The sequence below is a fragment of the Herpailurus yagouaroundi genome, unplaced genomic scaffold (assembly GCF_014898765.1).
Source record: "Herpailurus yagouaroundi ecotype Mexico unplaced genomic scaffold, PumYag 100, whole genome shotgun sequence".
NCBI classification, from domain to species: domain Eukaryota; kingdom Metazoa; phylum Chordata; class Mammalia; order Carnivora; family Felidae; genus Herpailurus; species Herpailurus yagouaroundi.
In genome coordinates this window covers 79,414,686-79,441,493 of record NW_024412391.1, presented here as the reverse complement: position 1 = coordinate 79,441,493, position 26,808 = coordinate 79,414,686, and the positions used below count along the sequence as shown (strand labels likewise).

The 26,808-nt window shown below is 38.6% G+C and overlaps 2 protein-coding genes across 5 annotated transcripts in view; one reads left to right on the top strand and one right to left on the bottom strand.

Annotated features, from left to right (window-relative positions):
- Positions 1–11,356, bottom strand: part of FAM185A (family with sequence similarity 185 member A) — a 76,431-nt gene extending 65,075 nt beyond the window's left edge. For both annotated transcript variants that reach the window (XR_005789459.1, XM_040472847.1), the window contains exons 1-2: positions 10,772–11,356; positions 8,185–8,294 (exon numbers count right to left, since the gene is read on the bottom strand). Coding sequence is in view for 1 of the 2 variants with exons in the window: in XM_040472847.1 (XP_040328781.1) it covers positions 8,185–8,294; positions 10,772–11,222 (561 nt within the window). In the remaining variant the exon portion in view is untranslated. The remainder of the gene's footprint in view (positions 1–8,184; positions 8,295–10,771) is intronic.
- A 239-nt stretch (positions 11,357–11,595) lies between these two features.
- Positions 11,596–26,808, top strand: part of CCDC146 (coiled-coil domain containing 146) — a 116,516-nt gene continuing 101,303 nt past the window's right edge. The window contains exon 1 of one of the 3 annotated variants that reach the window (XM_040472842.1): positions 11,596–11,861. The gene's annotated coding sequence lies outside the window, so the exon portion shown is untranslated. Of the gene's footprint in view, positions 11,862–21,554; positions 21,871–25,539; positions 25,642–26,808 lie in introns of those variants that run through there. The other 2 variants (XM_040472845.1, XM_040472843.1) reach the window with 2 other exon arrangements.

Genomic DNA, 26,808 nt, shown 5'->3' with positions numbered 1-26,808 from the left:
TTTCGGGGAACTTCCCTGTCTTCTCTGGCTCAACATAGACTGCCTAATTCCACTAAAGGAAAACAAAAACAAACCAAACAAATAATACAAAACAAAACAAAAATCGGTATCTGCTCATCTTTCTGAGCTGACAGACTTTAGAACCATGTGAACTCTTTTCTTTGCCCTCTGTGCCTCTGTCTGCCTTCAGGAAGATGTACGCTGTCAAAAGGCAAAGAAAACACTTCCTTAAACTTTAAATTTCCTCACTGGTTCCACGGGAAAAAATTAACAATGATAAACTTTTAAGAAAACACAGATAAAATATTAAGATAGACATGTCTTTTAACTTTATTCTACCAAGGTTGAGATAAATGGAATTTTTAAAATATACTGGTGTAAGGTTAAAATTCTGCTTTTCTCTCTGTTCAAAAAACAGAGCTTTCTTTGACTGTTCTGCTCTTGATAAGACAATGTAAACAAAGGTTTTTTCTTTTCTCTTTGCCAAAAACACCAAAGCTTTAGGTTTCATCTTTATCAAGTCTTTGATTGCTTAGGTAAAACTTCTCAATATTAAAGGAACTAAGTTTTGCTAACAACTATATAATACTATACATTCGCCTTTAGGATCTTTTATTGACACGTTACTTAAATAAATAAAATTTTAAGATTTATAATAATTTACAATCCTATTTACGATATGCTTTATAATAACATCCTAAGGTTATAACAAACTTCCCAGGATTTAAATGGTAAATAAAACATATTTAATATTTAAACTAATTTATATTTGTTGGATTTGTCTTTCAAATTATCAACTTTAAATATAAAACTTTATTCTACTAAGGTTTATTAAAGGTCAAATAAACTCATGTTATCTCTGTTCCAATCTGTTAACAAAAGAATGACTTAAAGTAATGGTTAACTTTGTTTGCCTCATAGTTTTCATGGGTAATTGTTAAGATAGCTTTCAAAGTCTTTGGTAACCTAAAACATTTAAGTTTTGTTTGCATGATAAATTGAGATAAATTCATTGGATATCTAATGAGGTAAAAAGCTAAGACACTAATTACTAAATATGGGCCTTTAGAAAAAGGCACAATAGGCCTTATTTTTGAATGGAATAGTCTTACACTTAAAGGTATTCATATGCATCCTGGTGTTATTGACTATGATTATGAAAATGACATTCAAGTTATGGTATCAGCCAATAACCCTTATCAACCAGGAGATAAAATTGCTCAATTACTTATTCTTCCTTACACAGAGGGCCACATCAATCCTGTTATCAGAACTGGAGGTTTTGGCAATACCGGAAAACAATTATATTGGCAAACTTTTTTGAAAGATCCTCGTCCCAAAATACATCTTAAAATTAATCATAAATCTTTTATAGGATTAGTAGACACTGGAGCTGAGGTTACCATCATATCTGAAAAGTTTTGGCCTTCATCTTGGCCTTTTAAGAACATACCTGTAATTTTTACAGGACTTGGCTTCTTGGAATAAAAAGAAGTCAACAGATTATGAGATGTGAAGGACCTGAGGATCAGACAGTAACTCTTAAACCCTATGTGGCTAACATTGCCATTAATCTGTGGGGTAGAGATTTATTTCAACAATGGGGTGCATATATTAATATCCCATCTATATCTACTCAAAATAAAAATATAGTATGTGCCATGGGATATGACCCACTGAAGGGATTAGATAAAAATCAACAAGGCATTAAAACACCCCTCGATATTTTCCCAAACACAAAGCCACAAGGCTAGGATATCCAAATTTATCTTAGTGGCCACTGCCAAAGAACAAAAATATGCACTGCCTTTAAATGGCTTAATGATGAGCCCATATGGATAGAGCAGTAGCCGCTTCCTCAAGAAAAACCGGCAGCTTTAAAATCTTTAGTTTCTGAACAATAAGAAGTGGGACATATTGAACCTTAAATTAGTCTCTGGAAATCTCTGGTTTTTGTCATAAAAAAGAAATCTGGAAAATGGAGAATGCTGACTGATCTCTGAGCCCTAAATAAAATCCTACAACCTATGGGGGCTCTACAGCCTGGCCTTCCAAGTACAACCTGCTGCTATCCCTCAAGATTGGAAAATTATAATTTAATTATTGATCTTAAGGATTGTTTTTTCTCCATTCCCTTAAACCCTAAAGATTCGGAGAGATTTGCGTTCTCCATTCCTGTAATTAATCATGAGGAGCCCATAAACAGATTTCAATGAAAAGTTTTAACTCAAGGAATGTTAAATAGTCCTACTCTTTGTCAGCTTTTTGTTGCAGAACCTCTCCGATATTTATGATCTCAGTTTCCTCATGCTAAGATCATCCATTACATGGATGACATCCTTTTAGCTTTACCCTAACAACATGATTGACATGCACTCTTTTTAGCAGCTCAGGCAACCCTCTCAAAATATGGCCTCATTATTTCAGAAGACAAAATTCAATTTGAAGATCCCTTGTTCTATTTAGGTCAAAAATTAGTACAAAATTCAATAATGCCTCAAAATGTTCAAGTTCGTAGAGATACCTTGCATACTTTGAATGATTTCCAGAAGTTATTAGGAGACATTAACTGGTTACGTCCTACTCTAGGTATACCTACTTATCAACTGACTCATCTTTTTGATGTACGTAAAGGGGATTCCAATTTAAATAGCCCTAGAAAATTAACTCCGGAAGCATCCCAAGAATTACAATGGATCGAACAAAAAATTGCTTCCAGTGGGCTTACTCGAATTGACCCCTCACTACCTGTTTCCTTGTTAATTTTACCATCACCTCATTCTCCTACGGGAGTACTTTGGCAGGCTAATGGAATCACAGAATGGATATTTCTTTCCACCAAAGCCTTTAAAAAATTATCTACATATTTAGACAAAATAGGAATATTAGTTTTTAAGGGTTGGGAGAAACTTAAGGAAATAACAGCCCAAGACCCTGAGACAATTATAGTACCTCTGTCTCATGCACAATAATCCATGGCATATCGGCAATGCATTTCATGGCAACTTGGAGTTGCAGATTATATAGGTCACATAGACAACCATTATCCTAAATCCAAATTAACTGAATTTATAAAAATCACCTCCTTTATCATGCCTCGAATTGTACAATCAGTACCTGTAAATGGACCTAATTATTTTACAGATGCCAACAAATCCAGTTATTCTGCATATTATGGTCCTACTTCTAAATATGTAAAATCCCCATATGCTTCAGTACAAAAGGCTGAACTCTACTCTTTGCCATATTTTTATTACTTAAGGATGTATCCTCCTCCATCAATATCTTAACGGATTCAGCCTATTCTAAACAAACGATTGAAAATTTGGAAACCATTAATATTTATTCAGATGGCTCAGAATGGTCTTATTTTTTTGAATACAATATTGTCTCCAACACCAATCCCATCCTATATACATTACTCACAAATGATCTCATTCTGGCCTCCCTGACCCCTTGACAGAAGGAAATGCTACAGCGGATTCCTTATTGGCAGCTCCTATTATTACAACACAAGATTTTCACAATCTGACTCATCTTAATGCTAAAGGCTTAAGTAAACACTTTTCTATTTCCCTTAAGCTAGAGAAATTATCACACACTGCCCCACTTGTGGGCCTATTGTCATTCCTCCATACTCTCAGGGGGTTAATCCCAGAGGTCAACAACCTAATGATTTATGACAAATGGATGTTACTCATGTTCTGCAATTTGGTCGCCTTGCATATGTACGTGTATCAATAGATACATATTCTGGTTTTGTATGGCCGTGTTATTCAGCACCTTTTAGAAGCATTTGCCACAATGGGACTCCCCCAGAATCTTAAAACTGACAATGGCCCCGCTTATACTCCTCACACTTTTCTTATATTTTGCCAAAAATGGGGGATTTATCATACTACAGGCATTCCTTTACAATCGACAAGATCAAGCTATTATTGAACATACTAATCATACATTAAAAACCATGTCACAAAAACAAAAACTTGGGGATATGACCTTGAATCCAAAGAATCAATTAATGAAAGCATTATTTACACTTAATTTTTTGGATTTAAGAGGTGAACAAAAGCTCACTGCAGCTGAAAAACATCACACAGTCTCTAATACCAGACCCTTTTTACAACCAATACTTTGGGAAAATGATAATAACCAATGGTGCCCTGGGTATGTTAAATTGTGAGGTCGAGGATTTGCTCTTATATCCACAGATGACAGGGCTATCTGGCTCCCAGCCCGGCAATTAAAACCACGATATGAACAGATGGGCGAACAGAAAAAGAGATGACAATTTTCGACCACTTGATCTGGAGCAAGAGATTACAAAAACAAAACAAAACAAAACAAAGCCAAACCTCCGACATGGGGTCAGATGAAGAAGATGACTCTAGAAGCAGAACAGATCCTCCAAAAAACAGGAACACCTAAGCCTCTACTACTCTGTTCATTGCCGTGATGTCGGTTCTTCCCCTAATCGTGAGCACTAAAGAGAATCACACATATTGGGCTTATATTCTAAATCCACCTCTTAATAGATTAATTACATGGGATGATCCCTCTTTCCCAGTTTATGTAAATCATTCAGTCTGGTTGCCTGGACCTTATGATAATAGAGGCCCATTTAAACCAGAAGAAGAAGGAAAATAATCCCTGAATATTCTGTAGGTGCAGATGGGCCACCTATATGCTTTGGAACAGGTGAACACTGTGTTACAGTTCGTTCACAGGCATGGGTAACAAAAATACCCAATGGGACTAATGTCTCTATATTGTACTTATTACAGGGAGTCTCCATGAGAAGCCAAAGAATTACATAGGATCACCCTCCTAAATTGCCTCGATGTCAATTAAGAAAGATTATAAATCCTGAGGAATGGGTTAATTGGGAGCTCTGTAGAGGAGAGATTAATAGATTCTTCTTAATACTTCCAAAGGAAGCATCATGAATTGGGCCTCTGTAGGCTCTGTTCGGACCAAATACTCCAAAAGAGAGCTCCGATGGCGTCGATATCAAGACGACATCATTTCAGATGTAACATCTGAACCCATTGTATGGCATGAAGGAGGGATGGCTCCCCCCAGCCCACGTTTACCTGATGGGCCAGTTCATTCAGAACTTTGGAAAATTAGTACTAGATTATTAGGCATGGCCACTTGGAAAGGCCACTTAATGAATATTTCAAATAAATTCTCCATCTCTTTTAGATTAAATGAGACTCATAAAATCCAAGCATGTGTTAGACTTCCTTCTCTGTTTATATTAGGCATGCCTCATTGGGACCCTGATAACAATCTTCTTACTTGCCATAATTGTTCTTTTGATACTTGTCTTAATTCTACTATTTCTCTTAACCAGGAAAAACAAAGCTTATATAACCTTAAGGCACATAATGGGGTTTGGATGCCTGTAATCATGGATTAGCTTTGGCAACACTCCCCTGAAATGTTACTCATGGATGAAATATTGAAACATGTCTTACACTGCAGCCTACGGTTTGTAGCTTTACTGGTAACTGCTGTACTTGGGATTATAGCTATTACAGCAACAGCAGCAACAGCCGGTTTTGTGCTACATCAGACTGTACAAACCACCCACTTTGTACAAAACTGACATCAAGATTCAGAAAGGCTGTGGAACAGCCAACGGATGATCGATAGCCGAATAGAGAGCCAATTATCTGACTTGCAACAAGCTGTTCTTTTTCTAGGAGATCAATTGATTAGTTTACAACAACAGATAAAGCTTCAGTGTGATTGGAACATAACCACCTTTTGTGTCACCCCCATGTATATAATCAATCTAAGATATCATGGGACCTGGTGCGTCGACACCTTCTTAATCAAGGCAATACCTCTGCTGATATAGCTCAATTACAAAAGGACATTTACGAAACATTCAAAAATAAACTTGAGATGATTTCTGGTGCTCCTTCTCTATCTGAGATAACTAATAGAATCTCGGAATTGAATCCAATGACTTACATAAAACCCTTAAGCTTTTCTGCGATTGGTATTTTTATATTAATCTTTGTCTTATTACTTTGCATATACCTAGTCTGGAGAAGAGGACAGCAACGAAGCGGAGAATAGGCTCTTTGCAAGAGCCTCTGTCTTTGCTTTCCAGCTTTGCCAAATGAAAGAAAAGGGGGAGATGTGGGAGATGCAGGAGAGAAGCATCAAAGGAAAAGACTTCAAAAGGGAAGGGCTGGAGAAGGTGCAAGGCCTTAGGACATGTTTACACAGCTGAACACTGCTGAGGCTCATAAGGAACGCCTAGAGCCATTAACATTGTCAAAGGCCGGATCCTCCTTCACACCTGACCCTTCCTAGTGATATAGAAACCAGTTAACTCGAAATTCAACCTTGAAAAGCTAAACCATTAGATTGATTAACACACTTGCTTGGCTGACTTTATGCACATAGCCTTTAGCAATTATCCTAATAAAAAGAAGCTTCATTCTGGAGTCAGGGCCTCATTCCCACTAGAGTATGAGGACCTTCACTTAACTGCACTTTTGTTTTCAGACTCATCTTTTGCGATCCGGCCATACTTCCTGCAACAGAAGGTATGCAAATAAAAGTGGCTGCAAAAAACAAATGATTTAAAAATTTTTAAATGCATCAAATTAAACATTCTAGTGTTTATGAATCTAAAAATGAAAATGTTTTGCAATTATGAAGCAAAGGTGACTGACTTCTCTTCAACAAAGTTATATGCCGTCAAAGTTCACAAAAGTACTTGACAATGCAAGTGTAAGAAGTAGCAGTAGAAATGAAAAGCTAGCGCCTATCAGAGATGTAGTTGAAATCATTTAGAGCTGAGACCAATCTAATTTTAAGAAAATTAAATAAAAAAGTGTTATTACAGGAAGATGGATGGCTCAGTCGGTTAAGTGTCTGACTTCAGCTCAGGTCATGATCTCACGGTTCGTGAGTTCGAGTCTCGCGTCAGGCTCTGTGCTGACAGCTCAGAGCCTGGAGTCTGCTTCAGATTCTATGTCTCCCTCTCTCTCTGCCCCTCCCGCCCCTCACTCTTTCTCCCTCTCTCTCTCTCTTAAAAATAAACGTTAAAAAAAATTTTTTTAAGTGTTATTACAAAACAAGATTTGTTGTTTAGCACAAATACCTACTTAATCCTTAAATAATGAGCTACCTGATACATTAAAAATGTGACTACTATTTTAAGCATATTTTTATTTTTTTTAATTTATTTTTATTTTTAATTTATTTTTCTTTTTTTAAATTTAAATCCAACTTAGCTAACATAAAGTGTTATAATGATTTCAGGAATAGAATTTATTGATTCATCACTTACATATAACATCCAGTGTTCATCCCAACCAGTGTCCTCCTTAATGCCCATTGCCCATTTAGCCAATCTTCCCACCCAACACGCTTCCAGCAACCTCAGTTTGTTCTCTGTATTTAAGAGTCTCTTATAGTTTGTCTCCCTCTCTGTTTTTGTCTTATTTTTTCCTTCCCTTCCCCTATGTTCATCTGTTCTGTTTCTTAAATTCCACATATGAGCGAAATCATATATTTATCTTTCTCTAACTTATTTCATTAAGCATATTTTTAGTGCTTAAGGCCCTTTCCTTACTCTTTAATAAACAGAATAAAACCGTTTGTTAAAACGAAAATTTCTTTAACTTAATAAGATCTCAGAATACTAAGAATGTATTATTAGTTTCACTGTACACTTTAAAATGAAATTTAAAAGAAAAATGAGGATGGACCACATGGGTGGCTCAGTCTGTTAAGCATCTGACTTCAGCCTTAGGTCACAATCCCACAGTCCCTGAGTTCAAGCCCTGCATCAGGCTCTCTGCTGTGAGCCCAGCGCCCACTTTGGATCCTCTGTCTCCCTCTCTCTCTCTCTTCCTCTCCACTGCTCTCGTATGCACACTCATGCTCTCAAAAGTAAATAAACATTAAAAAAATTTTTTAATTAAAAAAATAAAGAAAAATGAGGAAAACCTTCAGAGTTGCTACAACCTCTGGACTTTCAGAACAGAACTGATTTCAAGGTAAAATTTCTGCCAGAAATGTCTGAAAGATGAATAAATAATACTTAACATTCTCAACATGATACTCAGAATAATAGCTTTATTTTGATACTGCAGCTCAAAGTTTAAGGTTTTTTAAAACAGTAATATTGAAACACAATTAGAAAAATTTTCATACCTTAACAGACTGTAAGATGCCAGTCCCCTGCTCAGTTTCAATTTTGCAATTATCACACTCAATATTTTGGACTTTTACACAGCCAGACCCTGATGACTTGATATTCAAATCTGGAAATTAAAAAAAAAAAAAAAAAAAAAAAGAAAAAGCAAATTAGTACTATGGCTAATGAGCTCCAAAGCATTTTAGTAACCCCTAGAAATCCAGCTCCTGAGTTATGTTCATAATATTACTGAACTCTGGAGAGAGCACAGTTGTCAACCCCTAAGGGGTCCCACCACAGCAACAGGACCAGATGTAGTGCCCTTTTCTGCTTGTTTTAAGAAATAAAGCAGTGATTTCTGTTGACCTGTATCACCTAAAGAGAAAGTAAGTAATATAGGAGACAAGTCAGGGAGGTCATCAGAGACTCTAGTTATTATAGACATTCCTGGGAAAGATCATAGAAGCCTCTTCCCCACTGAGACAACACATACACACAGACACACACACACAGGTTCGAATAAGAATATAGCAAGTTAAAAAGTCATTATGAGGGGCGCCTGGGTGGCTTAGTTGGTTAAGCATCTGACTTTGGCTCAAGTCATGATCTCATAGTTTGTGGGTGGGTTTGAGCCCCACATCGGGCTCTGTGCTGACAGCTCAGAGCCTGGAGCTTGTTTCGATTTCTGTGACTCCCTCTCTCCGTCCCTCCCCTGCTCACGCTCTGTCTCTGTCTCTGTCTCTCAGAAAATAAATAAATGTTAAAGAAAAAAAATTTTTTTAAGTCATTATGGTAAACTGAATATGCCAGTTAGCCTCTTCCCATATTCATGAAGATTTAAAGATTTGTTCTGAAATCTCCTATAAATTAAAAGCATGTACAGGAATAGTATGTATCTGTTGCCCCACACACAAACTACTGGGGCTTAATATCACAATTTTAATAGTTATGGCATAAAAAATTTTCTACAGTTTTGTATATAGCAGTCTCTATAAAGGTTTAATAAACAGCAATACTAGAATAATCTAAATTATACAAACCAACAGTTTTACCCCATCTTTACATGGAAACAAATGTAACCAAGAAACGTTTACCCAGTTAAGTAGTGTTGCAACATAGCCTTCATCCAAGGCAGTGTTGATAGACATGGAGAGAAAGAAACATACTCTAAATACACTCTACCCACCCCGCCCCCCACTAGGTAGGTAGAGAAGTTAAGGCCAGATACTGAGTGGTAATAATGCTACTCTTATCTACTCACAGAAACAGGTATAAACAAACTGGAGGAACAAGTAAGTATGAAGAAAACTGAATTATGTTGATTTAAGGAGCTTGTGTATAGACATGTAGAAAATGGTAAATTGGAAATGGGATTCTGGCTCTAAAAAGAGGAATCTACAAAAAAAAATGAGGTTAAAGATCATCAATATGGATGGTTTCACTTTTATCTGCGCTACCATAAAAATTTTGCTTAACTCTATTTCGATACTTAGTCCATTTTTTTATTATGATAATATAACGGGAAATCTTTCTCCCCAACCCAGAGGGTTCTATTTTGAGGTTAGGGTCTCTTATTCATCTAGACTAGTTTAAAGAAGTTGAGAAGCAGTAAAGCATAGTGGTTGAGCAGACTGCAGTCAATTCCCATTCCAGCTCCACCACTTTATATCTGAGAGATATCTGATCTATCCCCATGAGAACAGAAGTTTCACGAAGGCATGGATTTTTTCTATTTTGTCACCCACAATAAACACTTGATGAAACTTGCTATCTCTCCCACTTCCTTAGGTGAAACAGTGCCAATAACAGTATCTACTCTATAGCGCAATTGTAAGGGTTAGAAAAGACTATCTTAGAAGTGTTAGCTGCTGTTATGATCATCATTAGTATCATCCTTCAGTCAGGAAGGAGAGCCTGGGGAGACTTCCCTAGAACAATGTGTACACACTGGCTTTCATTTGAGAAATTCATGGAGCCCAAATACTTAGAAACATTGCAGGCATTATCAACTGAAGTTTCCCAGGCAGTTTTACTGTGTGTGCGTGCGTGCGTGCGTGCGTGCGTGTGTGTGTGTGTGTTTTCAAAGACCGCTACTCATGGAAAATTTACAATGGAGACGTATCAGTAAAAGGCTGGGTGCCTATTTGAAAGCGAACACTTGGTCCAGGTTAGATATGGAACACCCTATAGACCGAGCTTTTGGAACAGACCCCAGGCTGTGAGCACTGAATGGATTATCAAGAAACTACAACCCTGAAAAATTAACCACTTTGCTACTGACAAAGTGCAGTGACAGAAAAATTAGGAACTAAGTGCCAAAGGAGAATATAAGGGTTCCACAAATAATATTTGACTTAGATTATTCCATATGAGGTTTCCAATGTCTTTAACTGCGAACCTGATGTCTAACTTTCACCAGGAAACCCAAAGTAGAGCAAGAAAAAACAAACAAAAAGAAAAGGGGGGAGCAGGTTCCGAGGGGGGACAATAGTAAATTAGGCTGGAAAGTCAAAGGAACCAATGAAAAGTGCACGTCTGCCCAATTTCAGAAGGTCGCCGGCTGTGCCCTGGGACCCAAACCCGTTTTCACTTCACTTCACTTGCCAAACTTCAGGGGCGCGTTCACCTCCACGGACGCCTGGGGGTCGATGGTGTCAGACACGATGGTTACCTCCTTCAGCGCCTCGTCGTATTTCACCTGCAGGCCGGCCAGGCCCCGCGCCCCGCCTTCCGCTGATCTCACCGCGACCAGCACGCGGTCACCGTCGGGGTACGTGAGGGGGTCCAGGGGCCTCACGGCCAAATGGCACGGAAGCCGCGCCCGCAGCCGACCGAACGGGCTCACTAGCAGCGCCCACTCCTTCAGAGCCTGGCGCGCAAGCCCCGGCCGAGAGACTGTGGGCTCGGACCCAGGCTGGCGCTGGCCCCCACCTGAGCCGTACTCCCGGGCCGAACCAGCCCAACACGCCCAGCTACCCGCAGCTCTGCCGGCCCCAACTCGGAGCTGGCTGAGCCGGAGGCGGCCGAACCCCCAGCCCGAGCAGGGGGCGAACATGGCGCGCCCCTCTGGTGCTCCCTCTAATCCCCTCAACCACAGGCCGGTCTCGCCACCAGCCAGTCAACTTGACCACTACGCCTACTCAAGTCAAAGGGGGGTCGTTTGAGAGGATTTGTTGAAGCAACAGCAAGACTGACCACTTTCTCTGGCAATTTAAACCTCAACCGCACACGCCTCACCGGCAAGTTGAAATTTCAAAGCTCTAAGTATCTACTCTGACTTGGACTCCTCGCCTGCTCCCTCCCCTTTCGCAAAGGTGCATGGGATAGGTAGTTTCAAAGGGGACGATAGTCCGAAGGGCTTTGAGCAGCTTAGAAACTACATATCCCAGGAGGCAATGCGCATGGTAGAAAGGGTAGTAAGACCACGTGTTAGACCCGCCTCCGAAGGCGTGCGCTGCTGGCCTGAAGCCCATTAGCCATTGGAGGAATAGGAAAAAAAAAAAAAAATCTACTTGGGAATCCAACTGGCCAATGGAAAGCGCGGAAGAAACAAGGTGGGCAGGACTGCGTGGTTTCCTTGGATACCCGGGACGCGACTACTTTGATAGAGGGTGGAGCTCTGGAGTGAGACCCTGGAGGCCCTAATCCACGGAGAAATATAGGAACTAAATAAGGATCAGGACCAAGTTAAGGGGTAAGAAACTGCGCTTTTAAAAAGTGAGAACTAGATGCAAACTAAAGTACCCTCGGTGGGTGGTTAGATCCAAACTTCACTAAACTAGTGGGGGTTACCCTGAGATGGAGAATCCCTGGGCAAGAGGGTAAAGAGCCAGACTGGTGTTTTTTGATGAACTCCCTCTTTTGATAACAAATTTAGGAATAGCATTAGAGCCCTGCCTTCTTCCTGATCCTAAGTGATCTTAAGCCAGTCATTGAACGTCTCTGGGTTTTAACTGCTTGTCCTTAAAACGAGGTCAATAATACTTTCCTTGTCTTTCCTCAGAGTTTTTGTAAGGATCAAATGATATAAATGGATGTGAACATGAGGCACAGGCTACAAAATTGCCGTGTAAATTACTGTATTTTTATTTTAGGGATAGCACTGATTCTTAGTAACAAAGAAATATCTGAGAGATCGGGACTTGTGTTGACAGCAGCATTGATCTCTTTGACTACAAATGCTCCTACAAAGAAAAATCAGTCAGCATAGTGCAATGAGAAGAGCATGGGACTATTTCCTGGCTCTGTCACCTGGCTCTTTATCTGCGTCTCCTGGATCTCTTTCTTCAGCTTTAAGATGAAGAAGGATTGTACTAAATGACTCTGTAAGGCATTTTTATCTTCTATAATTCTGTGGGCAATTTTAAAAATGGAAAAAAAAAAACCCACGAGATTTATTTCCTGCTTGCCGACATATCTCTCCCTTGCTGTGCCCCTTCCTCCTCCTACCAGTTATTCCCTAAGTTCTTTAGTAAAGACAAACTGCAAGCAATGATGTTTAATAAAATGCAAGGGCTGAAACCAAATGTCTTAGAAAACTGAAGCCCTTGGCCAAGTGCAAATTACTGGGAGGTATAGTGATAGACTAGCTAAGTCCTAATGAACTTGGCTAAAGTCCTCATGGTCCCAGGTCACAGGGTTCTCTGCCAGCCATTACCTTTTTAAAAATTCAGTGTTTTCTTAGGTTATCATTTGCTCTTTTCTGTCCTCCTAGTTCTTTCTCCCTCCTTATTCTCCCTCCTACTGAAGACTTATGATAGATGCTTAGCTTTTAGGTTCACCAAGTTCCTGCTGTATACTAGTTCTGTCCTTGGCTTTGTGTTTCATTTGGTCATAATTATTCAAACTGCTCTTCAAACTGTCTTTTTAATGAAAACCCACAGGGATAACTTTGAAAATCAATTTGAAAAAGGCATTGGTTTAAGCAAGTTAAGAATGCACTCACATCTGTTGTGCACATGCCAAATATTTTTAGATTAACTAGGAATACCTTCCAGATTATTTTGTTTCTATGGTAATGTTTCCTTGTGAGAACAGCCAAGTTAATGGAATTGGCAAATGAACCATAGTTGTCTATGTGGCAAAATCATTGTTTGATTATTTTCAAATAAAGCTAAAGAAAAGTGACTGAAAAACTGCTTTTCTGATTATAGGAGTGATTTCATGTGATCTCACAGTTTGTGACTTTGAGGCCTACATTGGGCTCTGTGCTGACACCTGAGAGCTGGGTACCTGCTTCAGATTCTGTGTCTCCCTCTCTCTCTTCCCCTCTCCCACTCACGTTCTGTCTCTCTCTCAAAAATAAACATTAAAAAAAATTTTTTTAATGTGTATACATGACCTGGAAATTATACTTCTGGGGATTTAATGTAAGCATAAAACTATGGATTTTCAAAAAACTTACGTTCAAAGAATTTTGTTTTATAGAGTTACTTATGATAATGAAGAAGTGAAGCAATTTAAATGTCCAGAAATAGTCGTAGTTACATAAATCAGTATATATCTGGAATATTCTGCAACAATTTAAAATTATATTATGAAGAATATTCAATGATATGGGAAAACTTCCATAATATAATTGGAAAGGAAAAACCTCCAGTTCTCTTTCTGTGTGTTTCTCCATTACTCTCACACTACTACCACACTCACAACACTTCTGCTGATACTCTGGGTGTTCTACAGTTTAACTCAATTCTAACACTATCTACCTGTAAATAGGGTCAGATCCCACAGGTTAAGGGCTCAGTTCCACAAGACTGCTCTCACCTACTTGATATGCCAATTACATGTAGTGGTCCCTGGGTTACCCACAACTTCTGTCTGATTTGGCTACAAATCAGAGGTTCCCACAACCCCTTCTCAGTTTTTATTATTATTTTTTAATGTTTATTATTGAGAGAGAGAGGGCAAGCAGGGGAGGGGCAGAGAGAGAGGGAGACAGAGAATCTGAAGCAGGCTCCACGCTGTCAGAACAAAGCCCAATGTGGGGCTCAAACTCACAAACTGTGAGATCATGACCTGAGCCAAAGTCAGACGCTCAACTGACTGAGCCACCCAGGCACCCCAACCCCCTTCTCAGTTTTGATGAACTTGCTAGAGTGGTTCTTAGAACTCAGGAAAACATGTTTACCAGTTTATTAAAAGATATAATGAAGGATACAGATGAACAGCCTGATGAAGAGATACATAGGGTGAGGTCTGGGAGGGTCCCTAGAACAGGAGTTTCTGTCTCCCTGGGGTTGGGGTGTGTCTCCTTCCTTGTGTGGATTTGTCTGCTTACATGGAAGATCTACATACCCCATACTATTGGGATTTTTATGGAGGCTTCATCAAGTAGGCATGATCAATCATTAATCCCATTTTCAGCCCTTCTTTCTTCTTAGGAGAATGGAGGCAGGGCTGAAAATTCCAAACTTCTAATCATGGTTTGTGCTCTCCAAACCCTCATCCAGGAGCCATCCAGGAGCCCACCCAAAGTCACCTCATTAGAATGAAAGGTAATCCTACCACACCCAGAAATTACAAGGGTTTCAGGAGCCCTGTGCCAGGAACCAAGGAGAGATCAATATATATTTTTTCTATTATCTCACAGTAATATTAAGTGAAAAGAGTAGAATGCCAAATTGTATGTTTAGTATGATCTCAATTCTATAATAATAATAGTAGTAATTTTAAAATAAAATTGTATTTAAAATATATTCCATTGAAACAATTCCAACTTGATAACAATGGTTATCTCTAAGTAGTGAGATAATTTTTCATTTTTTGTGTATAAACATATATTACATCTATAATTTTAAAATATTAAAAGCTTTTCTTAAAATACATTGTTTCCTAAGACTAACTCAAATAATGAAATAGGTGGAGAATTTCTTACTATCTAAATTTAAGTGCCCATTAAGATTTTATTTAATAATTGTTAATAGATGGACAGCAGAGGGCATGAGAGAGTTTTCAGAAAAATGTAACTTAAAGAATTCTGGAATTCTTCAGTGAGGGAAGCCCTAGGAATTTGCTAACTTTCTCCATTATAAACTTTAAAAATAAATATATCTTATGGCTTTTATTCTTCTTATGAAATCTTAATAAATCAATAATATAAACTAATAACTGACAGTACTAAGAAGTATTTAATGAACACATAGGTAGCCTCATTTGAAATCTACATGTTATTTCCATGCAGATGATGTACCGGAAAAAGTTTGTTATTTCATGCAGTCAAATTCCCCCAATTTAAACACCTTGAGAATTTGCCTATGTTACAAATATTCTCAAGTACTTTGTATGCTAAAACAATATGTATTTGTGTGTATGTGTGTTTGTGTGTCTAAGATAATATTTTATTGCGACCAAAGTTTACTCATAATAGAAAAATTTTTAAAGCTAACTTAGGCAAGAGTTCTTGTATGTGCTAACACTTAATGCCATTTCTACAAGATAGCAATAGTGTTTCAACCATTCACACAGTGGTAGCACTGAGTAGAAATATCATTTACATTTTATATATTTTGAGACAATGCTGTTAGTTATGTATGGGTTCAAGATTCATATTGCTTCCTGATAAATTTTCTTTTTTGTCATTAAGTAATGACCCTCTTTATCTCTAGTATTGCTTTCTGTCTTTTTAAAGTTTATTTTTATTTATTTTGAGAGAAAGACAGAGAGCAAGCAGGGGAGAGGCAGAGAGAGGGAGACAGAATCCCAAGCAGGCTCTGCACCCTCAGCACAGAGCCCCATGAGGGGCTTAAACTCACAAACCATGACATCATGACCTGAGCCAAAGTCAAGGGTCAGATGCTCAACTGACTGAGCCACTCAGGCGCCCCACTTTCTGTCTTGATACATATTTTTACCTAAAAATATTTTCATTCTTTTACTTCAAACCTGTGACCTTATAATTGGGGCTTGTGTCTTATAAACAGAATACAGCAGGATATTTTAAAACCAATTTGAGAATCTGTCTCAATAGGTAAATTAATCCACTTACATTTTTTGTAATTACTCTTTCATTTGTATTTATTCTTACCATGTTATTTTGTGTTTTCTATTAATCTTTCTTTTTTGCTTTTTTCAGGGTGGGGTCCTCTTTTTTTCTCCATTCATTTAGTCTATATATTTTTTTCTTTATTCACCTGTTTCCTCTAATCAATCAATACCTTCATCCTCCTTTTGAACAATGGAATTCTTTAACATCAGTTTTTTCCTTTCCATCATCTTTCATGTCATATTGCCTTGTATATTTTAGTTTCACTTTGTTTTTTGAGGCCACACAAGTAGTTGTTGTTGTTTTTTATATTTTCTGCTTGTTTGAATTTAGCAACATTTACCAATTTATTTGCTCACCTCTTTCCTTCTAGATTTAGTTTTGTTTTTACTGAAGTATATTTTTATATTTATTCAATGGATCTCTGAGTAATTTCTTCAGACTTTGTCTGAAAATGTCTTTATTTTGCCCTTTTAAATAATAGGTTAGTTGACAGTTACCGTTTCTCAGTACTTTGAAGAAGTACAGTTTTTGCTAATGACAAGTCTTCTATCTGTCTAACTTAGTTCTTTTGTAGAGACAAAAGAACTTGGTTGCTTTTAGAATTTTTTTTCTTTGTTTAGATGGTCTACAGTTTTAGCACTTTGTGTAAGTTCATTTCTTTTGTTTGCTTTTCTTGGTTTTATTTTTTTTTTAATTTTTTTTAAACGTTTATTTATTTTTGAGACAGAAAGAGACAGAGCATGAATGGGGAAGGGTCAGAGAGAGAGAGGGAGACACAGAATCTGAAACAGGCTCCAGGTTCCGAGCTGTCAGCACAGAGCCCAACGCCGGGCTTGAACTCACGAACCGCGAGATCATGACCTGAGCCGAAGTCGGACGCTTAACCGACTGAGCCACACAGGCGCCCCTGCTTTTCTTGGTTTTAAAGAAAAACAGTAAAATTCATTTTTTAGGTGGACAGCTCTATTAATTCTGGCAAATGTATACTGTGACATAACCACCATGACAATCAAGATGTAGAACTTTTCCATCATTGCCAAAAGCTCCCTCATGCCACTTTATAGTCACTCTTTCTCCCCCAACACCCAGTCCGTGGCAAACACTGATCTATCCTTATACTTTTGCCTTTGCCAGAAACTCATATAAATGGAATCATATAATACATAGCCTTTTGACTTAATATAATGTATTTGAGATTCACCCATGTTGTTGAATGTAGCAGTAGTTTATTCTTTTTTATTTCTGAGTTGAATTCCATTGTATGAACAGTATGAAAACAATCTGTTTCCAGTTTGGGGCATTTCCCATTTGGGGTGAATATTAATAAAGCCAATATAAACATTTGTGTACAGCTTTTGAATAGATGTATATCCTCATTTCCTTTGAATAAGTGCATATGAATGAATGGCTGGGTCATTTGATAAATGTATGTTTAGCTTTATAAGAAATAAGTAAACTTTTCCAAAGAAGCTATACAGTTTTGTATATTAGCAGTACGTGAGAGTTCCAGTTGCTCCACGTCCTCACCAACATTTGGTATTGTCACTTTTTTTAAAACAGTCTAATAAGTGTGTAATTATATCCCATTGTGATTTTTATTTGCATTTCCCCAATTACTAATGAAGTGAGCATATTTTCACATTCTTATTTGCCATTTGTATATCTTCTTAGGTTAAGTATGTGTTCGAATCTTTTGCCCATTTTTAAAATTGGTCTGTCTGATTTCCTGTTATTGAGTGATGAGATTTCTTTGTATTTCTCAATACCAGTCTTTTATCAGATACATTGTTTGCATATATTTTCTTCCTATCTGTGACTTGTTTTCAGTTTCCCAATACTGTCTTCTGAAGAGCAGATCTCCTAGATTGTGAAAAATTCCAAAATATCTATTTTTACCTTTATGATTTATAAAAATCTTGGGGAAAAAAAACTTTCTCCAAACCAAGGTTGTGAATATTTTCTCTTACGTTTTCTTCTGAACATTTTTTACTGTAGATTTTACATTTAGGTATGTACCTCATTTCAGTTTACTTTTTGTAAATGATGCAGGGTATGGTTTGAGGTGTGTGCATTCTTTTACAAAAGGATGTCCAGTTGTTCCAGCATAATTTATTGAAAAATATGATCATCTCAATGCATTAACAAAAATTAGCCAAATTCATTACCCATTCCTGTTAAAAACTCTCCATGAACTTGGAGTAGGAGGAAACTTCCTCCACCTCACAGGCAGCTATGAAAACTTACACTTGATACCATACTTAACTATAAAAGACTGAATGCTTTCCCTGTTAAGATGTGGAACAAAGAGAGAATGTTCACTCTCACTATTTTTGTTCTGCATTGTAGTGGAGATCCTACATTGTGGAATAAGGCAATACAAAGAAATAAAAGGAATCTACGTTGGAAATGAAGAAGTAAAATTGTGTTTATTCGCAGAAAGCACAATCATGTCAGTAGAAAGCTCCAAGGTATATTATGCAAAGCTTCTGAATTAATAAAAATGTTTCACAAGGTTATAAGGCACAAGGTAAATGACAAAACCAGTTGTATTTCTAAGGACTAACAGTGGCATTTGGAAATTGAAATTTAAAAATAATACAATAGCATACAAAATGTGAAATACTTAGGGATACATTTAACAAAACATATACAAGACCTATCTTCTGAAAGCCATAAGACATTGCTGAAGAAACTGAAGATGATCTAAATAAGTGGGGAGAATGTTTGAGGAACAATAAGACTCAACATTAAAATGGCATATCACCCCACACTAGTGTATTGATTCACTGCTCAGTCAAAATTGCAGTAGGCTTTTTAAAAAAATAGAAATTGACAAGTCGTTTCTAAAATATATATGGGAGGGATGCCAGGGTGGCTCAGTCAGTTAAACATCCGACTTTGGCTCAGGTCATGATCTCACAGCTCATGAGTTCAAGCCCTGTATGGGGCTCTGTGCTGACAGCTCAGAGCCTGGAACCTGCTTTTAATTCAGTGTCTCCCTCTCTCTCTGCCCCTCCCCCACTCACACTCTGCCTCTCTCTCTTTCTCTCAAAATTAAAATAAACATTAAAAAAATTATATATGGGAACAAAAGTACATAGAATAGTTAAAACATTTTTGAAAAAAGAACTAAGTTTGAGGACATATTCTACCTCCTTTTAAGACTTACTACAGAGCTATGATAATTAATACAATGTTGTATTGGTGTAAGAATAGACATAAATCAATGGGACAAAAGAGAGAACATAGAAATAGACTGATTTACTTTTTGAGAAAGATGCCATGATAATTCAATGGCAAAGATACTTTTCCTAACAAATGGTGCTGGAACAACTGGATATCCATATGCCCCTCCTCTCCAAAAGAATATCAACCCTTCACACCACACACAAAAACTTGAAATGGGCAAAAAACGCAAGTAGACGAGCTAAAACTCTCAAAGATCCAGAAGAAAATATAGGGGAAAATCTTGTGATATTGAGTTTGGCAAAGATTTTATTTTTAACTCCCTCTTCCAATGTAAGGTAGAAAAATTGGCTTGGTAAATATTCTTCCAACCCTATAATGAATATAAGAACCTTTGCTTTTACAGGAAGGAAAGAAATTGAGTAAGGGATGCTGCCCAAGGGGAGGAAGACTGAAGTGGAGTTCCGCCCAGGGCCAGGGGAAGCCTGAGAACAGGAAGTACTTATGCAATGAAAAGGAGGCTCTGAAATTTCTAGACATGGGAGAAGGAACTTTGCCTACTTACGGTCTAAAGCTGGGCCTGCCCTAAGAGTTGACACATATTCTTTCAAGGACTTTAAAGGTTTTTTTTTTTTGTTTGCTCCCCTTCGCCCCCCCCACCACCCCCACCCTGCCGCAATACTCAGTATCCTACATAGTCTTTCTTTTCCTACATTAAAACATCTCATAGTGGGATTTGAAGGTTAGGCTTACCAGGACTCTTATACCAAATCTTAAGAAGTATTCTGGGACAAATTCCTGCTAGAGAAGGCCCAGATCACCTTGTCCAACCTATAGATTCCTAAACTATTTGATCCAATCCTAGCCTGACCTCTGTTTATTTGATCCCTGTGAAAATCATTTAAGGCACATTACAGATGAAAGCAGAAGAACCCAACAGTGGTTGGAGGGAGCTAACATGTATTGAGGAGAGCACAAACCATGATTAGAAGTTTGGAATTTTCATGGGGCGCCTGGGTGGCGCAGTCTTAAGCGTCCGACTTCAGCCAGGTCACGATCTCGCGGTCCGTGAGTTCGAGCCCCGCGTCAGGCTCTGGGCTGATGGCTCAGAGCCTGGAGCCTGTTTCCGATTCTGTGTCTCCCTCTCTCTCTGCCCCTTCCCCGTTCATGCTCTGTCTCTCTCTGTCCCAAAAATAAATAAACGTTGAAAAAAAAAAAAAAAAGAAGTTTGGAATTTTCAGCCCTGCCTCCATTCTCCTAAGAAGAAAGAAGGGCTGAAAATGGAATTAATGATTGATCATGCTGGGTCTGGGCTGATATTTTGTTCCATTTAATCTTCACAACAACCCTTAAATCATCTTGCAGTAAAGGAAATATCCACTTAGAGGATGAATATCTTGCCCAAGCTCACATAGGAAAGGGAAGAATGAAATTCAACCCTGAATTGATGAACTTCAGGCTATTCATTTCCATTACTCCATGTTGTCATCCTGGTAGACTAAGTTAAAGCCACTAATCCCAGTCTTTGATGAAATAACAGGAGGAGAAGGAGGAGGAGGAGGAGGAGGAGGAGGAGGAGGAAGAGGAGGAGGAAGAAGAGGAAGAGGAGGAGGAGGAGGAGGAGGAGGAGGAGGAGGAGGAGGACAAGAAGGAAGGGAAGAGCCAGGGCTGTTGCAGATGGGAAGCAGGGATAGCCCATACTAAATGAAGTTCTTTGCTAAGGAAAAAGACCCATCTAGATTCACAGTTCCTACAGACTAGGGTATGGGGGAGAGGAAAGGGGTAAATTAAAAGAGCAGGTTTGCAAGGCAATGGCCTAATTAGATAGGACATATTGACTGGTATTGTTATGAATGTGCTTTCAGATATGCTTCTAAAAATTCAAACAAAGGTGGAAGTAGATTTGAAAAACATGGACATTTTTATAGCAAAAGTAAGGAATGGCCTGCAATGTGAAGATTCTAGATCACACACAAATGTAGAATCTCTGCTTCACAGACCTTCTGAAACACTGTCAACTTCAGACCTACTTAAACATTCTAAACCTCCCACAGGATTTGGAGCTCAGTTTCTACTCACTACCAAATTATTTGGAAACCATTAAGGGAACTGTGGGGGCCTCTCAGCCATCTTTGAATTTCTGAAGCCTGACTGGACTTGCAGAATGACTATAAATTATTGCAGATATAAGACCAGTGTTTCTTGCCACACTTTGCAGAGGTGAAAGCTTTCCTTTGGTTTGTAACTATAGCAACAAGTTCTATAGCTCATTGTTTGGCACAGCTCAGTCTTACCACCTCATGGACTGCCTAGTAATCACTGCTCTACAAGAACTAAGTTGTCTTTAATTGACTTACCTTATATTGGCCTGCTGTTTGCTAAAGGGGTTTTAGCTTATACCTTTACAGGGACAGAAGTCAAATTGCATTAGCCAGTCCGATCCTTGATCCTGTTTTACATTACTGGAGGCCAAGAGGAAAGGGCTTTACCAAGGCCATGGCAAGAGGCCTATATGGTATAACAGAAAAGGGTAAGGGATTTGGAGCCAGCGGACATGAGTTTGAATAAATACTGCCATTTATGGCTATGTGATCTTGGGCATATCACTTATATTCTGTGACCTTCAGTTTCCTCTTCTATAAAATGGAGATAATAATAGTTACAAACATGGTTGTCATAAGAATAAAGTGAAATAATATGAAGGAAAGCTTTGCTTAAACTGTCAAGGGCTATATAAATGCTGTTATTAGTAAGTGCACAGGTGAGTGACCACCCAGCAGCAGTGCCCGCATGCTGGTGAGGGCAACCAGGAGCATATGATAGGGACAAGAATCATGTCTGTTTCTCTGACAGTCTCCACGTGGATGGTGCTTCCCATCCTGACCCACTCAGAAATGAGTACTATGGAGCTCATCTTGACTGTGTGGGTTTCTGAGAAAAAGAAGAGAAAATGTAAGAACTTTTAAAAAGAGGGTGAATAACTTTCCTTGGGTCTGTGTTTGGTGTTGGAAGGTTCAAAGGAAGGCAAAAGGACTAATGAGTTGGGAGAAGGCCTAGCGCTCTCAGCTTCCTTAACCTATAACAGAGTCTTTGGTTCTCTGTGCTCATGGGCAGTGAACAGGTTCCTCACTGGTTACACAGGCATATAATTTAAGATTTAACTATCTAATTCTGTGAACATGTACTTTAAAGCCTCAATAGGGGCTCCTGAGTGGCTCAGTCAGTTGAGCGTCCCACTTTGGCTCAGGTCATGATTTCGCTGTTGTGAGTTTGAGCCCCGCATTGGGCTCTGTGCTGACAGTTCAGAGCCTGGAGCCTGCTTCGGATTCTGTGTCTCTCTCTCTTTCCACCCCTCCCCCTACTCACATTCTTTTTCTTTCTCTCTCTCAAAAATAAATAAACATTAAAAAATCTTAAAGCCTCAATATGCTCTTGGAGCTTCCTCTCAAGAGTTTTCTTTTATGTGTATATATGTTTTTAACCTACTTTGTTGCTTTGACACTTCAGTTATGAGGTAGATTTTATCTGTACATACTGATCTGCAGTGGTTTTATTTTTTTCTGTGCCAGATTGGGGTTTTTTGCAAAGTTTTTTTTCTTTTCCTTTTTTTTAGGAACAGAAAGAAGTTGTGGTTTGATCTGTTGGGCCTTTGAATGACAAAGCTTTTCTACCCCCCTTTTTAAAAACATGATCTGAAATCTGTGTATCTTTAAAAAAATGTTTCAAGTCGCATCTTGTTTTTCTCTAATAATAATGTGCATTGTATAATTGTACATGAATAAAAGAGCTAGACGTGAATATGTGCAATAATTTTATCTGTTGCGTTTAGGACTCCCAAGCTGGTGGTGTCCTGTGGTGATGTTGTTGGATTAAATGGATCTGAGTGAACTGGAGGACACATATGGGACCGGCTGCCCTATGTTCTGAGCCTGTCATATGTGGACCAGTGGCCTCTCACAAAGAGCCTTCAGTGTTGACTTTTAGCCTTATCTCTAAAAGGGAATATGCATACAATCACAGAGAAACACTGATATAGCTTTAAATATACCACAATTTTTGTAACCCCATTTTACCATGTCTATGTTTTTAAATAAGTATAGTAAACTGAAACAAGCAAACAAAATAGGCATCCCAGACATCTCCCTTCCTCCAACAGGTATGGCTCTAAGTCACTGCAGAAACTGTCCTGTAAATCACCTCTAGCAATACCCTGCTGGGGAAAGGAGCATGTGATCCTGTTTCCAGGGTGGACAGAAGAACTAAATTATGAAAAAGAATGCTCAGGTTCAGTGTAGGACCATATCGTTTTGGACTTTGCATTATATCCTGCTATTCTAAAATGAGAAAATCTTGCGCTGGTTCAGTGGTAAATAATATCAAACGCCAGTGTGGTTTCCTGCTGTATCTTTCTAGAAGTAAGCATTGCCCTTTTACCTTCAAAAACACACATCCTTGGTGTATCCTACCCCATTCCCTTGTGCATGCAATGTTTTTTGGCATGTGCTCCTTGTAACTGTCAAGAAAACTTTCCTTAAGAGTTCAAAATCAAAACACAAAATGATGATCACTTCTTTAGCTTTAGAGAAGAGGAAGCAGTGCTGTGTCTTACAAAACAAGGCATATCCTGCAATATTCATTACTTAATTACTCTTTGTGAAGCTTCCTATTTTGGCTTTATCTTTTAACCCTGAGACAAAGTGTGAATTATACAGGAGTTCAGTGTTCACCAGTCTTTTGCTTTTCTGTGTCAAAGATCAGTACCTGTCTTCTCCCTTCTAGAAAGACCCACAAAACCACGTCCTCTCCTCCTCCTCAGACTCCTACGGCATAGCATGGTATTGCCTCGGCTTGGGTTCTCAGCATCTAACCTTCCAATCAGGCTTCCTCCCTGCACCATTTTGCCATTTTTCAGGAAATGGCGCCTGCTGGAAATGTGCAGCACATGGTTACACTTGGTTGTTTCTGCAGTCCATGCTTGCATAGCACCTGATTCAGTTATATTTATTTTTACATTTATCTCTGATTCTCTGATTATTTTCTATCTTGCTCACCAGTCGCTGAGTGCCCCTGAGGCTAGACACCTGGTCTGGTTAAAGCTCACCAATGAATCTATCCCCTGCCCATAGCAAAGGGAGCTAACTCATAGCCACTAAATTGTCTCCTTGCCTTCAAATTCACACCCTTTTTAAAACATTCCTCTTATTGTAGGGGCGCCTGGGTGGCTCAGTCAGTTAAGCTTCCGACTTCGGCTCAGGTCATTATCTCACCGTTCGTGAGTTTGAGCCGCACCTCGGGCTCTGTGCTGACAGCTTGCAGCCTGGAGCCTGCTTCAGACTCTGTGTCTCCCTCTCTCTCTCCCCCTCTCCCACTTGCACTCTGTCTCCCTCTCTCTCAAAAATAAATAAACATTAAAAAGTTAAAAAAAAAAACATTCCTCTTATTGTCACCAACATCTTTACAAACTCAGATAACTCCTCGATGCAAAAAAAAAAAAAAAAATGTAATGGTTTTCCAACAACTATAGATTAAAATCTAAATTTCAGGCTTCAAGTTGCCTTTAAAGCCATATCTACCTTCCTACCAACATTGCTTTTTCTTTAGGCTTATTTTACCTTCCCTTGTATGATACAGAGCTAGCTACTCCCTTCTCTCTGTATTGTAAATTACTTGCCTTTTTGTAAATTCTTGATCTTCATAAAACAACTCAGTAAATATTTGCTTAATTGACTTATGTATTAGGGAGATATACGTCTCTAGAATTACTATACTGGATAGCTACGTTCCTCATACACCAGGAATTTAAGATGTTTTATAAATGTTCTCTTGGTTATATCTTGTAGACTGAGAATGTATTTTATTCTATTGTTTTATTTATGGCTGTCAATCATATTGCCAACAGCATGGTAATATTAATGTAATGGGCTTTGCAATCCTACATTAATGAATCCTTGAATATTTGTTTTCTCTGTTAAACTTTGCTATCTACTTAAGCCCTTTCCAACCTGTTATTTAATTAGATTAATTAGTGTTTTAGGTTTAAATTCATATGAGACTTTTGTATTTGTCTCTGTTGTGTTTTCTTACTTCCCTACTCACTCTCCCTTTTCTTTTCTAAAGGTCAAAGTTTGTCTGATAATGTGTATCAGAACTCTGTTATAGTGTCTTTTAGTTGCTTCCCTCTGTTTAATGTTTTACCTGCTTTAAAATATTTGGAATGTTTTCAAGATAATAGAGACTGAAAACTTCAGGAGACTGAGAAATCTGTACAAATTCAGCATAGTGCCCTTCTCTTGTTGCCTAGGTAAGCTTTACCATATTTAAAGTGCAGTGGCTTTGAGAAGATTGCCTGAAATTAAGTTCAAATATATAATGTTTATTTTTGACAGAGAGAAAGAGAGTGCACGAGCTGGGGAGGGGCAGAAAGAGAGGGAGATAAAGGGTCTGAAGTGGGCTCTGTGCTGAAAGTGGAGAACCCAAGGTGGAGCTTGACCTCATGAACCATGAGATCATGACCTGAGCTGAAGTAGACACTTAATTGACTGAGCCACCCAGGCACCCGTGAAATTAAGTTGTTTTTTTTTAACTTTTTTAATGTTCATTTTTTTTTTAATTTTTTTTTCAACGTTTATTTATTTTTGCGACAGAGAGAGACAGAGCATGAACAGGGGAGGGGCAGAGAGAGAGGGAGACACAGAATCGGAAACAGGCTCCAGGCTCTGAGCCATCAGCCCAGAGCCCGACGCGGGGCTCGAACTCACGGACCGCGAGATCTTGACCTGGCTGAAGTCGGACGCTGAACCGACTGCGCCACCCAGGCGCCCCTAATGTTCATTTTTGAGAGATAGAGACAGAGTGCAAGGGTGGGAGGGGAAGAGAGAGGGAGAGACAGAGACACAGAATCTGAAGCAGGCCCCAGGCTCTGAGCTGTCAGCACAGAGCCCACTGCGGGGCTGGAACTCAGAATGGCAAGATCATGACCTATACTGAAGTCAGACACTTAACCGACTAGCCGGATGCTTAACTGACTGAACCACCCAGGCAACCCTGAAATTAAGTTTTTAAAGTCAATGCCATCTTGATTATGAAAGTTCCAAGAGCTTTTGAATATATATTTTAAACAAATATATGTACTACACTGTGCAAAAAAAACTATGATAGCAGAAAACTGGAAACATCCCCTGTTTTTATAATGTGGGAATGATTTGAATAGCTATGGCACATCTTTGCAAAGTGTGCTGGGCAGCTCTGCAGTGGCCTGAGGGCTGTCTCTGCATGTTGTTATGGAGTTCTTTGGCTATATTATTAAGTCTAAGGGTCTAGGTTTTGCTTCAAAATAATATGGAGAGTGGAGGGGTAAGTGGAAGGGTTTGGATAAAACAAAAATTGCTCAGGATTCGATATGTATTGAAGCTGATTGATGGGCACTTGAGGATTCATTATACTGTTTTTGGTTTGAAATATTGTTACT